Source organism: Paroedura picta, chromosome 8 (genome assembly GCF_049243985.1).
Source record: "Paroedura picta isolate Pp20150507F chromosome 8, Ppicta_v3.0, whole genome shotgun sequence".
Classification (NCBI taxonomy): Eukaryota; Metazoa; Chordata; class Lepidosauria; order Squamata; family Gekkonidae; genus Paroedura; species Paroedura picta.
The window spans coordinates 94,915,297-94,930,793 of NC_135376.1; the positions used below are offsets into that span (position 1 = coordinate 94,915,297).

The 15,497-nt window shown below is 50.1% G+C and overlaps 1 protein-coding gene across 3 annotated transcripts in view; it reads right to left on the reverse strand.

Moving 5' to 3' along the window:
- Positions 1–15,497, reverse strand: part of RET (ret proto-oncogene) — a 162,942-nt gene that overhangs the window by 7,355 nt on the left and 140,090 nt on the right. For all 3 annotated transcript variants that reach the window (XM_077350867.1, XM_077350866.1, XM_077350868.1), the window contains 2 exons: positions 13,792–13,929; positions 10,376–10,475 (listed from right to left, as the gene is read on the reverse strand). In XM_077350867.1, coding sequence (XP_077206982.1) covers positions 10,376–10,475; positions 13,792–13,929 — 238 coding nt within the window. The remainder of the gene's footprint in view (positions 1–10,375; positions 10,476–13,791; positions 13,930–15,497) is intronic.

Here is a 15,497-nt window from a genome sequence, read left to right on the forward strand (position 1 = left end):
ATAAAAGTGGGGTTGTTCTGGGTAGGTTTTTAAGGTGGTCTTGGGGATGTTGTCATTCGGCTTGTGCAATTTGGCCGCTTCGGCAGCCGTTCCCTCCGGGCACAGCCAGCGCCGCGCCATGGGGGGGGGAGAGCGGCGGGGGCAGCGGGCGCAACAATGCGGGTTGTGGCTGGCGGTGCGCCGCCACCCATACCGCCCCCCCCCTGCGGCGAAGTGCTAACTGCGCCCAGAGGGAACGGCCGCCAAAGCGGCCGAATCGCACAAGCCTAGTTGTCATGTTCTGGCACCAAAAAAGAACTACAACAATTCCAGCGTCTGTGAATCATGTGTGTTGTTTTAAGAGCCTCTGTATAACCCTGAACTGTTTGATTTGTGCTGTGATTTAGTCTTTGCAAATATTTCTGCTGGGCCACTTTATCTGGAGGAGAGTAACTGTCTAACACCCAAAGCCAAGGCTATTGCTTGGAAAAGAGCCCAGGCTGGCACCTGTGGGAGGGGGGGGGGGGGTTTCTGCTCCCTGGGAAAGTGTGCAACTTTGGGCGGGAAAGGGAAAGGATAAAAGTGCTTGCTTTACATGTATTGATCAGAATCAATTATGAACACGGAGGTGCCTTGATCTGCTAGCAATAAAGCTTTCTATTAATCCAAAAGCATCGTGGTTAGTCTGTCTGCCTTTGACGGTTAATTGATTCTCACAACCATTCTCCTTGTGCCGAGATGTCAGAACAAGAGGGGGATACCAAACCTGATTCCCAACCGAAAGACGTGCTGGCCGGGACCCAGGCTGGAGTAGGGACGGGAGCCACGGTGAGTGGAATGCCGCCTTGGGTACTCCCTTGGGGGCCCGTCCTCGTTCTTCCCTCCTGATCAAAGTCAGGTCAGGAGTGGCAAGGGCCCTAGACAGTCCAGGAGCGGATGTCACTGACCGTCGGAGATGCTCCAAGTACGATGACCCATGGGACGATGATTGGGGACAGGAGTTGTGCCGGGGGGTCCCGGATCAAGAAACAGGGATCCTCCTGGAGAATTTGGAGCTTCGTGACCCAATGGACCGGATGAGAGAATGGCTGGCGACCGTGGCTGACAACCCAAACAAAGATGAAATCCAGAAGGGCGCCCGTTTTTTCTGGCGGAGATGGGGCACCCCGTACTGCGCCAAGAAGGGCCGGTGGGCCCTGCGGTGGGTACTCGAGCCACAGTGCAGGCAGCGCCAGCCGGGGGAGCGGTGGTGGCTCTTGTCCTAGTACAGGCGGCCCCAAACCAGCCGCTAGCGGACCAGGCGGCTCCTAACCAGCCACAGCCGCGCAATGAACCAGTGGCACCGGCCGCACCTGGAGCCCCTCCAGGGCAGGATGGACAGCGCCATCAGCATTTCTGCACCCATTTTGCTGGGGATCCAGAAGAGTGCCATGGCTTCTTGATTCAACTCCATGACTACATGGTGGATCATGGCCATACCTTCCGAGCTGATGCTGAACGGGTGTGCTTTGCAGGTGATTGCATGGACGGAGAGGTGGCCAAATGGTTCATCAGTCTCTACAAGTATGCACCCACCGAGGTGAGGAACTACGACTGTTTCGTGTGCTGCATGAGAGAGAGGTTCGAGGATCCATTCGAGGCGGAGACCGCGGTTGAAAACCTGCAGAATTTGAAGCAAGGGGCGATGGCTGTTGCCGTGAGTTTAAGAAACAGGCGGCCTCAATCTCCAATAGGGTGGAAGCGCAGAGAGTCCAGGCATTCTGAAAAGGTCCGCACAGAGATCTGGCCAAGAAATACCTGAATCTGGATGACCCCGAGACGGTGATGGGCTGGGTTCATTTGGTGGGAGAAGTAAAGAAGAGAATGCGCCTGGTGGCCCAACTGGAGAGGGACAAACAGAAGAGCAGCAAGAAGCCAGGGAACCCAAAGAAGAACCCCCCACTCCTGATGCCGCGGAACGTGCTCGACGCTGGGAGAAATGGCTTTGCTTGGGCTGTGGGGGCCAGGGGCACTTCCTGGCCAATTGCACATCCAAGAAGACCAAGTCTCCAAGATCGGGACTAGAGAAGACTCCAGGGAAGCCAGCCACCAGCAAGACCACCCCGGGAGCCGCCAAAGTGCCTACTTCTGGAAAGAAACCGGTGAAGGCGCTCTTGACTCCCCTGCTACAACCCCTGAATTACACTTCATCATCCTCTGGTAGGAGTGGGAATGAGGATGGAAGTGATTCAGAGGAGCGGTTGTGAAATGAGAAAGACCTGCCGTGAGGCAGCCCCGTGGGCAGGTCAGAGGGAGGGGCAAGTGTTCGGTAAGTCCCATTCCCCTTCTGCTCCTCCAAGTGACTTTGACTGTACCCGGGACAGGGAGAAGAGTGGGGGTGCAGGGCATTTTAGACTATGGATGTACCTGAACTATAATAAACCCATCTTTGGTGCAAGCCCTGGGGGTGGGGGAAGAGCCACTTCGCAGGCCACTGCGGTTTGCCCAGATGGATGGAAAGTGCATAAAAGGGGGGGAGGCAGTGTCCCGCACCCTCCCCCTCGATTTGGAAATTTATGAACACAGCGAACGGATTCAGCCAGTGGTGGCTCCCAGTGCAGCGTTTCACTTTGTACTGGGGACAGACTGGTTGCACAAACACGACCCCAGTGTGTGCTAGCGATCCCGAGTCCTTCGTTTTGATGACCTGGGGTGTCAGCACCACTGTAAGCATGCTGCCCCGGACTGTTTAATGGAAAGGCGGAAGGAACACGGTGTGCTGTGCCGCTCCGAAGTGCCAGGTCTGCCAAGGGAGTATTGGGACTTGAAGGAGATGTTTGAAGAGAAGGAATGTAACCAGTTACCCCCCCCCCTATCGAAAGACAGACTGTGCCATAAAGTTGAAACTGGGGGAGACACTTCCTAAAGCCAAACTGTATTCCATGAGTCCCAGGGAAATGGTGGAGTTGCACGCCTTTTTGGTAAAAAATGTGACACTGGGTTTTATCCGCCCCACCACCTCCCCTTTGGGTGCACTGGTGTTGTTTGTAAAAAAGAAAGACAGCACACTGCAGTTGTGTACGGATTACCGGGGGCTGAATGCAGTGTCCATGTACAATGCCTACCCCCCTCCCCTGATCAAAGACTTATTGAGTAATTTGAGGAAAGGATGATATTTAACATCCTGCTGGGTCAGTTTGAGTACGCTGTTATGCCATTCGGATTGGCCGGCATGCCCGGCGTGTTCATGAATTTGATCAATGAAATTATGCATGATTTATTGTACAAAGGGGCCCTTGCTTATCTAGATGATATCTTGTTGTATTGTGAAAATATGTCTGAACATGTCAAATTGGTGCGGGAGGTTTTGCAGCGGCTGCGGGCAAATCAACTATATGTGAAACTGTCCAAATGTGAATTCCACAAGAGCTGTGTAGATTTCTTGGATTACAGTGTATTGCCAGAGAGCATAAAAATGGACCCTGGCAAGGTGAAGGATTTGTTAGCCTGGGACCCCCCCCCCCCCCAAGATCCGGAAGCAGTTACAAAGTTTCTTGGGGTTCACCAATTTTTACAGAACGTTCATCCCCAATTTCGCCAAGGTGGCACTGCCTCTCACTGACTTGTTAAAAATGAAAGGGGGGGCAGAAGGCGTCCAAGCTGAGTGCTCCACTGCGGTGGACGACAGCTAGTCAAGCAGCTTTTGAGGCACTTAAGGCTTTGTTTACCACTGAGCCCATTTTGATGTACGCTGAGTTTGCTCGGTTGTGGTCTGAATTACAGGAGGGGCTGTTTTGCAAGGGGGAGAAATTGTATGTTTCTGCCGCAGCCAGGAAAGACGTTTTGAAACTCTTCCATGATTCCAAGGCTGCTGGACACTTTGGGTTTGTGAAAACTTTGCATTTGGTATGCAGGCATTACTGGTGGCCCAATTTGCATAAAGATGTGGAGAAATATGTGCAAGGTTGCCCAGTTTTTTTTTTTACTTCAATCTGTGCAGAATTGTGCTCAGGAGCCAACAATGTGTGGGAATAGAAAGCGATGGGTGCTTCCCAGCCGTCAGGGCATTGAACACTCAGGACAGCCAATGCCGTAGGGTGAAGCATCACATGCCAGGGTCAGCAGCAGGGCCTCCTATTAGTGCACCATAGGGTTGTGTGCAGCGGTGTCCGAATCGGCCTTCAGACGAATTGGTTTGACTGCTGGGTAGGAGATTGACGGGCCCGTGTAGCAGCCAAGTGTGCCATCGAATACGGCCATGAACTCAGTGCAGACTGCCTCAAGCGGTGAGGGCTGTAGGCGATGAATGCCAGAGATAATGATTTCAAGTGGGGCAAACCACTCAAGACCAAGAAGACTGATGTGGCGGCCCTTGATGATGACCAGCTGCAAGGCCTTGGTGATAGAGTTGTGCTGTTCCTGGAAAGTGCCGATACCAATGACGGAGATGTGGTTCCGCTGGAAGTCAGTCAGTCGCAGTCTGAGGGTCACAGGCGTGGAGCTCACTGGAGCCAGAGATTATCAAGGGTCTCCTTTGAAATGATGGAGAAGGAGGCTCAGATTCCAGTTTCATATTACAGGGAACTCCTTCTATTTTGACCATCACACGGATCTTCTTTTGTGTACTGTATTTTGATTTGATTGTGATAGGTAGCGATTCTTTGTAGATGTGTTCAAATTTGGGTAAGTCGTGGCGCCAGTCATTGCACTGTAAGATGGTGCCATTAGATTATTTTTTCTGCGCTTGTCCTTAGTGGCCCTGGAACCAGTAATCTCTTGGGTGTTCCAAAACCACTGGGTTGAACTGGCAGGCCCTGGCGATGTGGCCACATTTGCCACAGAGCTTACACTGTAACTCTAGGAAATGGCATGTCTTCCTCAGGTGTGGACCACCACAGCTGGCGCAGGCAGTTTGCTGTTGTTTCCAGTCCTCACTCTTAAAATCCTGAGTATTCTGTCATGTGCTTCTAATTGATTTCTGCGATTAATGGTTGGAGCTCTCTACTTTGCCTGACCTGTGATGTTTCCCAGTGCTGGTTCCCTTGACACCTCAACGCCGAATTCTCTAGTTTGCGCTTTATGGCCTCTGCTTCCCACAAGAATGTTGTGCTGAGATACTATACCCCCTTTGACTCAGTATGCCCTCCTGCACCTTGTACTCTGATTACAGGAATGTTTGGTCTCCTTTGAAAACCGAGTCATCACCTTCCCATGTGAGGGAGGGAAGGGGATGTTCCTGTGTTTTATATATGTGAATCTGTATGTATCTTCAGATCTGCCTACATGCTTGTTAGGATGCTTTTGCATGAGAATAAAGAAAATTTCAGAATCACAGAATCATACAGTTGGAAGGGGCCATACAGGTCATCTAGTCCAACCCCCTGATCAACGCAGGATCAGCCCAAAGCATCCTAAAGCATCCAAGAAAAGTGTGTATCCAACCTTTGCTTGAAGACCGCCAGTGACTGCCACACAGTGTTACCTAGAAGCGTATCCCCCATCCAGTAGGCATGCTTTTCATTTTTATGACCCAGATACAGAACTTTACACTTATCTTTATTAAATTGCATGTTGTTCTCTTTTGCAGATTTTTCCATTGTGTTTAGATGATGATGATGATGATGATTTATATCCTGCCTCCCCCCGAAGGCTCGAGGATCTCGTTGAAGGATCTCGTTGAACTCTGTCTCTATCTTCTGGAGTATTTGCCAGTCCTCCCAATTTGGTGTCATCTGCAAACTTGATGAGTAGTCCCTCCACTCCCTCATCTAGATCATTAATAAATATGTTAAAAAGTACTGGGCCGAGCACAGAGCCCTGAGGTACCCCGCTACTCACCTCCCTTCAGTCTGATGAAACACCATTGACAACAACTCTTTGAGTGCAGTTCTCTAACCAATTCCCTATCCACCTAACTATCTGAAAATCCAGATAGCAGTCCTTCAACTTATCCATCGGAACATCATGGGGAACCTTATCAAAAGTTTTACTAAAATGCAAGTAAACGACATCAACTGAATTTCCATGATCCAGCAAACTTGTTCCTTGGTCAAAAACGGAAACCAAGTTGGTCTGACAGGACCTGTTGGAGACAAATCCCTGCTGACTTCCTTGGATCACCAAATTGTCCTCCCCGGTAAATTGTCCTCCCTGGCAGCTGCCTCGGGGGCTGCCTGCCACTCTGCCGCCGGTTCACCTTTAGTGCTCTCCAGCAGCCGCCATGGCTGGGGCTCCCCCTCGGCATGGCACTGCGCAGCTGCTGCTGGCAGTGCCCCCCAGTGAGTGACAGGAAGTCAGGGGCGCCGGCGAGAAAGGAAGTGGAACAGGGGCTCAGGTGGCAGCGGTGACATCCCTTGGCAAAAACTCCCCCCCCCCCCCCGGGGCTTCAGTAAAATTGTCACGCGTTGACTGGTCCCCGGTGATAAAAAGGTTGGGGACCACTGCCCAAGCGTACATATCTAAGAAATTTAATGGCATGGAGTGAAAGTGGGGTATTTGGGAAAGAGAGGCAGCTGACATCAACCTAGCCCTATCCACATGGTGGCATTGGCTAGAAGGGGCCCCCACCCCTTTTGAAGTGTGGTCTGATCATAAGAATTTACAAGTATTGCGGCAACCGTGAAAGTTGACCACCAAGCAAATTCAGTTGGCTGAGTTCTTCCCCTGTTTCTCATTCACCCCAAAACACTAGCTGAGGAAAATGAACTTTCTGAGTGATGGACTTTTACACCTTCTCCAGCAAAGATCAGCTGTATGTCCCCACGGTGGCGCAGGGGGAAGTTCTATGGCTGTGTCACGATTCCATGCCTGCTGGGCACTTCCGTTTCGTAAAAACCCTACACCTAGTCAGGCATCATGATTGGTGGCTGACTCTACAGGCTGATGTAGAGAGCTATGTGAAGGGATGCCCTATTTGCATCACCACAAAAAGCCCAGGGGGCAAACCTAAAAGCCTGTTACAATCTCTCACAATACCTGATGGTCCTTGGAAGGAAATCACCATGGACTTCATAATTGACCTGGCCCCTAATCAAGGGAAGACTGTGGTTTGGGTGGTGCTGGACATGTTTTCAAAGCAAGCTCCGAAACTGGCTCCATTGGTTGTTCAACATGGTTTGCCAACATGTTGTCTTCCGGATCAGGGCCCACAGTTCGTTGCTAAATTTTGGAAGGAACTTCTTAAGATGCTGTGGGTGGAGCAGGTACTGACCTTGGGCTACTACCTTGAGTCCAACCGTCAGATGGAGCGAATTAATCAAGGCCCATTCCGCACCAGGACCAATGTTGCCATTGGTGCTAACTGTGGTCACCTCGGCTGCGAGTGCCTCGTCGAGGGCTTTCTGAAATGTCAGGTCCTGCCTTTGACTCTGCTCATCACGTAAACCACACACAAGACAATCTCTCAGCATCCATTCTACATTCTCAAAACTGCAGTGCTGGGCGGCCAGCTGTAGGGCCGCCACAAACTCAGTGACAGATTCTTCCTCAAGTTGGCTACGATGGTAGAAAGTGTCTTAACAGGTGATCTCGGCTGGCTGGGGTCAAAATGATCTTTGAGCTTCTTGTTAATCGTCTCGAATGCTGCCTCTCTAAGCTTGACTGGGGCGAGTAGGTCCCGGGTGACGGCAAACATTGTTTTCCCACACACACTGAGGAGTGTGCTGCGCTTTTTTGCAGCATCAATGATGTCATTGGCCTCGAAGAAGCACTCCAATCAGACCGCATAGGATTCCCGTTGCTCGGTATCGTCCTCTAAGAAGGGTTTGAATTTTGGCAAAGTGGCCATAGCTCGATCTTGATTGCTTGGCAGCTAGCGCCAGTGCACTTGAAGCATAAGGAAGTGACTGGACCTGGTCTCCCTGGGGTGGTGTCCAAGCCAAGTAATTCAGCGAGCTGAGCCCAACCTCTCTGGGCAGCATTCAGCAGAGTTGCTCCAGCGGTCCTGGCAGAGGCACCGCAAAGTTCTCCCTTGTCAAGAAGCAAGAGCTGGAATTGCGCTCAACCAGTAGGTTCCTTGTGGGCGGGCACCAGGAGCAGCTGAGGTAGGTCCACCGGTGGCTTCGCCTGGACCATCGCTTCCCAGGGAAGTCTGCCTAGGACAGCGATCCCACCTTCGTCGCCAATATTAACTCTGCGGATTCAGTGAACACAGACTCCAATTCTTCCAAAACAGCTATTCTTATTTAGCAATTCCAGCACAAACTTCAAACACTGAACAGGGAAAACCAGGTGAACTCATGTGCTTTTATACTTTTCAGGCAGCCTGCTGCCACCCCTGCTGCTAGCAGGAGCCCTCATTTGCATCAGCTGCCAAATGTCCACAGATATAACACTTACCCAGATTCTATTTATGGGATTTTTAAGCCGCCCCCCCCCCCCCCCGCCATGGTGTCAGACACATTTTCTAGGCCACCACTATTTTGGGTTCTTTAAAATGATCTGGGACACACACCCCTCCCCCATTACTAAGTCTGTATGTGCCTTTAAGCCACCAAGGAGCAAATGATTTTTTAAAAAGCCAGATTCAGAAATCCTTTTTTTCATTCTATGTGTGAATGCCCAGTTACGCTGATTTCCCAATTCACGTACTTTGTCTCTTGCACTGAGGCGCCTCTGGAGTTTAAGATCCCTGTGCTTGTGTTCACTTAAGCTGAGCTATTACGGCGTGCTTTTGTGGAAAAACAGACCCCCTGGTTTCATGTAACAAACTGAGACATCACCAAATCCCCAGTGGGAAACAGAAACCCTGCTTAGGATGCTGCAAGGGAAAGCCACAGTGATCACAGTCTGAGGGCGTGTCGCTTTTTAATGTGACAGGAGACTGTCTGAACATGTGAGTCAAGGAGTTTGTAAAAAACTCTCCACTTATTTTTGTGATTGCTCAGTGGAAATCATTTTAGACTCCTCCAATGGCCAATGGAGGCTTATGTTGCCCAGCAAAAATGGCCCCAGCGTGGACAGCCCAGCCCAGCCTGATCTTGTCAGATGTCTGATGCTAAGCAGGGTCGGCCCTGGTGAGTAGACGGATGGGAGACCACCAAGCAAGCCCAGGGTGACGATGCAGAGGCAAGCAGTGGCAAACCCTCTCTGTTCATCTCTTGTCTCAGAAACCCTACAGCAGGGGTAGTCAAACTGCGGCCCTCCAGATGTCCATGGACTACAATTCCCATGAGCCCCTGCCAGCATTCGCTGACAGGGGCTCATGGGAATTGTAGTCCATCTGGAGGGCCGCAGTTTAACTACCCCTGCCCTACAGGGCTGCCCTCACTCCGCTGTCACTTGACGGCACTTTCCACCACCAATCGCCCCTGTTCTCTTTCTACCCTGACAGCCCAGGTTAGCTGGAAGCTGGGAGATAAGCAGGGTCATGCCTAGTTAGTCCTTGGATATTAGACTCCCAAAGAAGGCCAGGGTTAGTGCACAAAAGCAGTCAACCACCTCTGAGCATCCCTGGCTTTGCAAACCCCATGGAGACACTATTAGTTGGCTGCAACTTGATGACTAAATAAATAAATACAGCAAACAGTTTTGAGTGTACCCCAACCTTTCTCAACCTTTTTACATAGAGAAACCCCTGAAATATTCTTCAGGCATCGAGAAATTCCAGAAGTGGCACGATTGTGCAGAATATGGTTGGGATGCATAGCTGCGTACACACCCACCTGAGACCCTTCTGCTTCCCACCCCCTCCAGGCCTATCCTTGGCCAATTTGGAAGTGTCTGTGGGAGGTCAACATGACCAAATATGGTCATATCACCTGATAAATGTCTAACACATTTTAACGATATATCTAAAAACTAATTAACTCCTACCCAATTGGGAAACCTTTCCAGGGTCATCAAGAAACCCTGGTGGAGAAACCCTGGTGTACCCAATAGGAAGTGCAGACATCTGTGGCTCAGGTGAGTGATGCTGTAAATCGGAATCCAAATATGTAAACACGGACACATCTAAAAAACGCGTACTGAGCTATGTAATGTTTAAAGATGCACGAACTCACTTGACCCTGCTTTCTACTGGCTCAGAGGGTCTGTCTACCAAAATCAGTATTATATACTCAGCCAAGCTGCTGATCTCCAGAGTCTCAGGCATAGATCTTTCACATCCCTCCCTCCCTGTTCCTCGGAGCTGGAGATGCTAGGGACTGTGTGCCAGGCTCAGCCACTGAGCCATCGCATTCTTAGGTCCCTCTCATGGTTGTGTTATACGTAACCCCATCCCATCTTTCGAACGTGGCTGCTCTTTCCGATGCTACTGCTGGGCCCTCATTTGAGTCCTCTTCAAGTACACACAGTGAAGAGCTGACCAAGACTCTTCAACAAAGTCTTACCGAGGAGCTGCACGTAAATCCTTGCACTGCGGGAAACCTTCCTGGCTAGTTTTCAAGAAGGGAGCGAAAGCACGGAAAGGACTTACCCTGCTCTTTACCATCATTTTCTCTAATTCTTTACTGATCTCAGCAAACGTTGGCCTCTTATCTGGTTCCTGTTTCCAGCAGCGGAGCATAAGATTGTACCTGTGGGAAATCAGAGAAGAAGAGGGCTCTTTGTGAAACAAGGACTTTCCATCTTTTGCCTGTTTGGCCTCACATTTGCTAATGAGAGGCACGCGGGAAGAATACGCAGGCCCAGACATCGACATCTGCATGAATGGAAAGGGAAACGCACTGCCAGCAGCAGCGCCTGGATCCAGCCTCAGCAAGCTACTCATGTGCACAACCTTCCCACGGTACTAGGCATGCGATTCAGCGCCAGGCCAAGCCATGGCAATGGAAGGCCCTCTGCATCCCTGGTCTCTGCCCACAAGCAGAGGTTGCTCCTGCTGGGATCCCTCTGTGTCTGTGTGTGGGCATGGGGGTGCCCAGCGCATGGATGTGCAGGTTTCTGGTTGCTCATGCTGGGAGAGCAGTGCACCCACTGAACAAGAGTTTTCCTTCATGGCTCCTGGAAAGTGGCCTCAAAAACACCCGAACTTGGCAAAGGATAAAGGCCCTCTGGTTCTCCTTCCCGCCCCCCCCCCCCCCGGTATACTTGCACTTCCTGGCTTCTGTACAGGAGGGATGGCTTGAGCCTGAAATTGTGTCATTGGATATGTATTTATTTATTTAGTCATGCGATTTATATACCGCCCCTTTCTGGGACCTCTCGGGGCGGTGTACATACAACCAGTGGGATAGGTACACTGAAAAATTTGGAATGAGCAAAAGATATAAGCCGTTATAACAACAACCACCTTTGGATAATCACAACCCCACAACAGTTTGAAAAGGATAACAATAACGGTTAGAGCAGCTTTTCTCGCCTTTTTTACCATTGAGAAACCCCTGAAATATTCTTCGGGCTTCAAGAAACCCCAGAAGTGGTCCAGAATGTGGTTGGGAAGCAGAGCTGTGGACACGCCTCCAGGCCTATCACTGGCCATTTTGGGAGAGGGGTGGGGGGCTCTACATGACCATATATGATCATATTGCCCAATAAATGTTTAACAGATTTGAAAAATATATTCAATAAACAAACTCCCACTCGTTCAGGAAACCCTCCTTGGGCCACCAAGAAATCCCAGGGCTTCACAAAACCCTGGTTGAGAAAATCTGGGTTAGGAACATGCTGAGTGCTCTAGAGGCGGTGGGAAGGGGAGGAGCCCCGAGTGGGTGTGTACCCATCTATGCTTCCCAAACATATTCTGCACAATTGGCCACACCTGGGGTTTCTCGAAGCCTGAGGAATGTTTCAGGTGTCTCTCAGCAGTAAAAAAGTTAAGAAAGGCTGGTTTAATAGCCTTACTAGAGTCTGTGCTTTCTGTGTTGCTTTTGGGCCTACAGGCCTGCAATAGCCAGCAGCGCCGTGCTGCGCACAGTAACTTAGTTCAGCATTGTGCAACCTTTTCTAGACTTTGCAGACCCCTCCCGCGAACCCCACCACTCAATATCCATCAATTCTTTCATACCGCTCAATGCTGCTACTCTCCTTTCCTGGGTGGGAAAAGGAGAAAGATCCAGTGGCTGGCAGGACAGAGCAGCCAGGAAGGATGAACGGCAAGCAGCTCTTGGTCAATTTTGGATCAGCCTTTGTTTTGAAATGACAAACCTCTTTTGTAAGCTGCCCTGCAGGCAATATTCCAGCCACACAAAGCCAGTTTTGCTGCAATGACCCAGAAAAGGAAGCTGCTCTGAAAGTTTAACTGAGGAATATCGTTGCACACCTGTCTGAGCCAGTGTCCTTTTTGAATTGGGAACATCCAGCCTCCCTTCAAAAGAAATAGAGAGAAAAAACCCTCCGCTGGGTCCCTTTAAATGTAATCCTAGCTATGTGGGACGTGGCTTTAGGAGCATGCCCCCGGGGGCAGCTGGAGGAACAATGTAATGTTCTGACCAGACAGATGGGGGCTGACAGCATGCATGTGTCCCTCTGTGTGGGAGAGGGGAGGAACAATGCCACATGGTGTGTCCCATGGCCCTGTGGTCCTCTGATTGTTCTCCCAGCTGTGGGCGAGAATAGCTTAATCACCGTTTAAAGGCGGCTACCCTTTCATCCATGAAAAGGCCTGGCTCACCCAGAATGTGTGCAGAATTGAGGGCATCCTGTTGATAAGCGTGTGTGCTGCAAGGCACTTGTTTCTGTCCCCTGCTGACAGCATTAGGCAGCATCTGAGTGGTCTATTGGGAAAACCAGTTGGGTTTACCACATTGTCTACCAGCTCATGTCCTCATTCCTTTCCTATGTCAACTTACCTGCCCAAGATCATTGCTTCTGCCATCTGGAGCTGACTAGATGTGCCTTCTCTCCTTTTTATCAGTTAAGTAGTTAAAAGAACCTCTTATTGAAGCCTGGTTCTATTAATTGCAATTCAACACTGTGCAGCAATGAGCAATTAAAATGAGAACGGGTTCAGGGAAGAACGAAGCCAGATGATTTTGGTAGACTGCCTGATAGACCAATATGCAGAGATTGCCTGGCTGCCGAGCCCATCCAGTTCTCACAAAAAGGCTCTTTTGGGTGCTGCCCTCACCTGAATGGCCCAGAGTGTCCAGATCTTGGAAGCAAAGTAGGGTAAGCCCTTGGATGCACGTGGACGGCAGACTGCTGCAGAAGGCTAGGGTTGCTACACCGAGGTAGGCAATGGCAAACCACCTTGCCTTGAAAACTTACCAGGTCACCATGACTCAGCTGTGACTTGATGGCACTTTCCACCACCAAAGGACAGGGTGGGTCAGCCTGCTCAGATTGTGGCCCCACAAACATTCCTGTTTGGGGGCAACTGCTCTCAAGCAATCTCCTGGAAAATGGAGGTTCTCCCTTCAAGAAGCTCCTGGGCCCTTCCTCCAGTGGACAGAAAGTTTAGGTGCACAGACAGCAATAGGATGACGACATCACAGAGGGAGGAGCTTAGAACGTTGACAAAGACATGTGATACAGAGCTTCACTGGCAGTCTTCAAGCAGCGGCTGGACAAACACTTCTCCTGGATGCTTGAGGCTGATCTTGCATTGAGCAGGGGGTTGGACTAGATGGCTCCACTCCATGATTCTATTCCATGACCCTCCACCAAATACCACCAAACTTTTCCCCCATCAAAAATCATGCACTTGTTCTTTGCACAGCTCTAAGGTAGGTGCTTCCCACAATGATATTTTCCCCAATACTTCCAAGGTTAGCCCAAACTACAGTGAAGAAGAAAATGTCTCTCCAGATGTTTAATACAGTGCTAGCCACCTGCACTGTATTAAGCTCCACTGTCAGGCAATGTCCTAAGATGGAGCTGCTGAACATAGTTATTATCAATTTTGGCAAGGTCATTGGATTGACAACAAACCCACACCTCAATGCAACTTACATTTCTTCACTGCAGTTTTCTGGCTTCTCCATTCTATAGCCTGTTTTCAGGAGGTTAAACAGTCTCTCCGGTGCAATGCCAGGATAAGGGTTGCCACCCAGGGTGACAATCTCCCAGAGTAGAACTCCAAATGACCATCTGGGGAGAAGAGAGAAACAGAACATTAGGATTTCATGGGCTTGTAAAAAAGGTCACTCTGCTCCCTGGAACTGCATGTGAATTAAGAGGGAAGACAGACAAAAGGAAATACTATTTCACACAGAGAGTGAATAAAATGCAGAATTCACCACCAGAGGATGTAGCATGGCCACCAGAATAAACAGATTTAAAAGGGGATTAGGAAGATTCAGGAAGGAGAAGTCTATCCATGGCTACTAGCCATTCATAAGCACTAAGCCCCTCTGAATCCCAGAGCAAGGAGGGAATATCAGGAGAAGGCCTTGGCCTCTATGCTCTGCTGTTAGCTTTCCAGAGGAACTGGTTGGCCACTGTTTGAGAGAGATGTTGGACTAGGTGGACCACCAGTCTGATCCAGCAGGGCTCTTCTTATGAAGGCCTTAGCTTCTATGCCCTGTTGTTGGCTGACCAGAGGAACTGGCTGGCCAAGTGTGAGGCAGGATGGTGGACTAGATGGACCACTCGTCTGATCCAGCAGGGCTCTTCTGTGTTCTTATGAAGGCCTTGGCCTCTCTTTCCTGTGGTTGGCCCTCCAGAGGAACTGGTTGGCCACCGTGTGAGGCAGGATGCTGGACTAGATGGACCACTAGTCTGATCCAGAAGGGCTCTTCTGATGTTCTTATGAAGGCCTCGGTCTCTATGCCTTGCTGCTGGCTCTCCAGAAGAACTAGCTGACCACTGTGTAAGACAGGATGCTGGACTAAGTGGGCCACCGGTCTGATCCAGCAGAGCTCTTCTGATGTTCTTATTAGGGAAGACTTCAGCCTCTCTGCCCTGCTGTTGGCCCTCTACAAGAACTGGTTGGCCACCGGATGAGGCAGGATGCTGGATTGAGTGTTTTCCTTATATTTTTAAAGTAAGTTTACAAATGGGAAACTGATCAAAGGTGTCTTGTCTCTATATTCCAGGGGTAGTCAAACTGTGGCCCTCCAGATGTCCATGGACTACAATTCCCATGAGCCCCTGCCAGCGTTTGCTGGCAGGGGCTGATGGGATTTGTAGTCCATGGACATCTGGAGGGCTGCAGTTTGACTACATTTGCTATATACTGACACAAATGGAGCACAATGCAGTGATTCTGAATGTTAGGCTGGGAAATTCAGTTTCTGGGCAGGTGGTGACTTTGAAATCTTGTGATTTTTATTAAACTGGAAATGCTGTTGTACTGCAGTCTGAAAGTTCAGATTTTTTTAAAAAAAGAAATTTGTTCATAAATAAACGAGGGTCAATCCAGAGAAAGCTAGGCGCGGCTGCACGTGCCCCTGTGGGTCCGCCTAACAGTCCTGGAGGAGGTGGCAGGGATGGAATCATTAGGTTTCCCATCTCCCAGCCGAGCTTCACTCCCTACAGCCCTCAGAGAACCACAGGGAAACTTTCTTGGCAGGGATCACATTTCCCCCCCTCTGCAGCAGCATTCACTCTGCTTCACGGGTTCTGAGCAATTGACCGCACTAAGAGATGACTGCAGAGCTGAAAGCTGGAAGCAGCACGCCTCCCTTGGGCAGATGCTCTATCTTTAATAAACCATG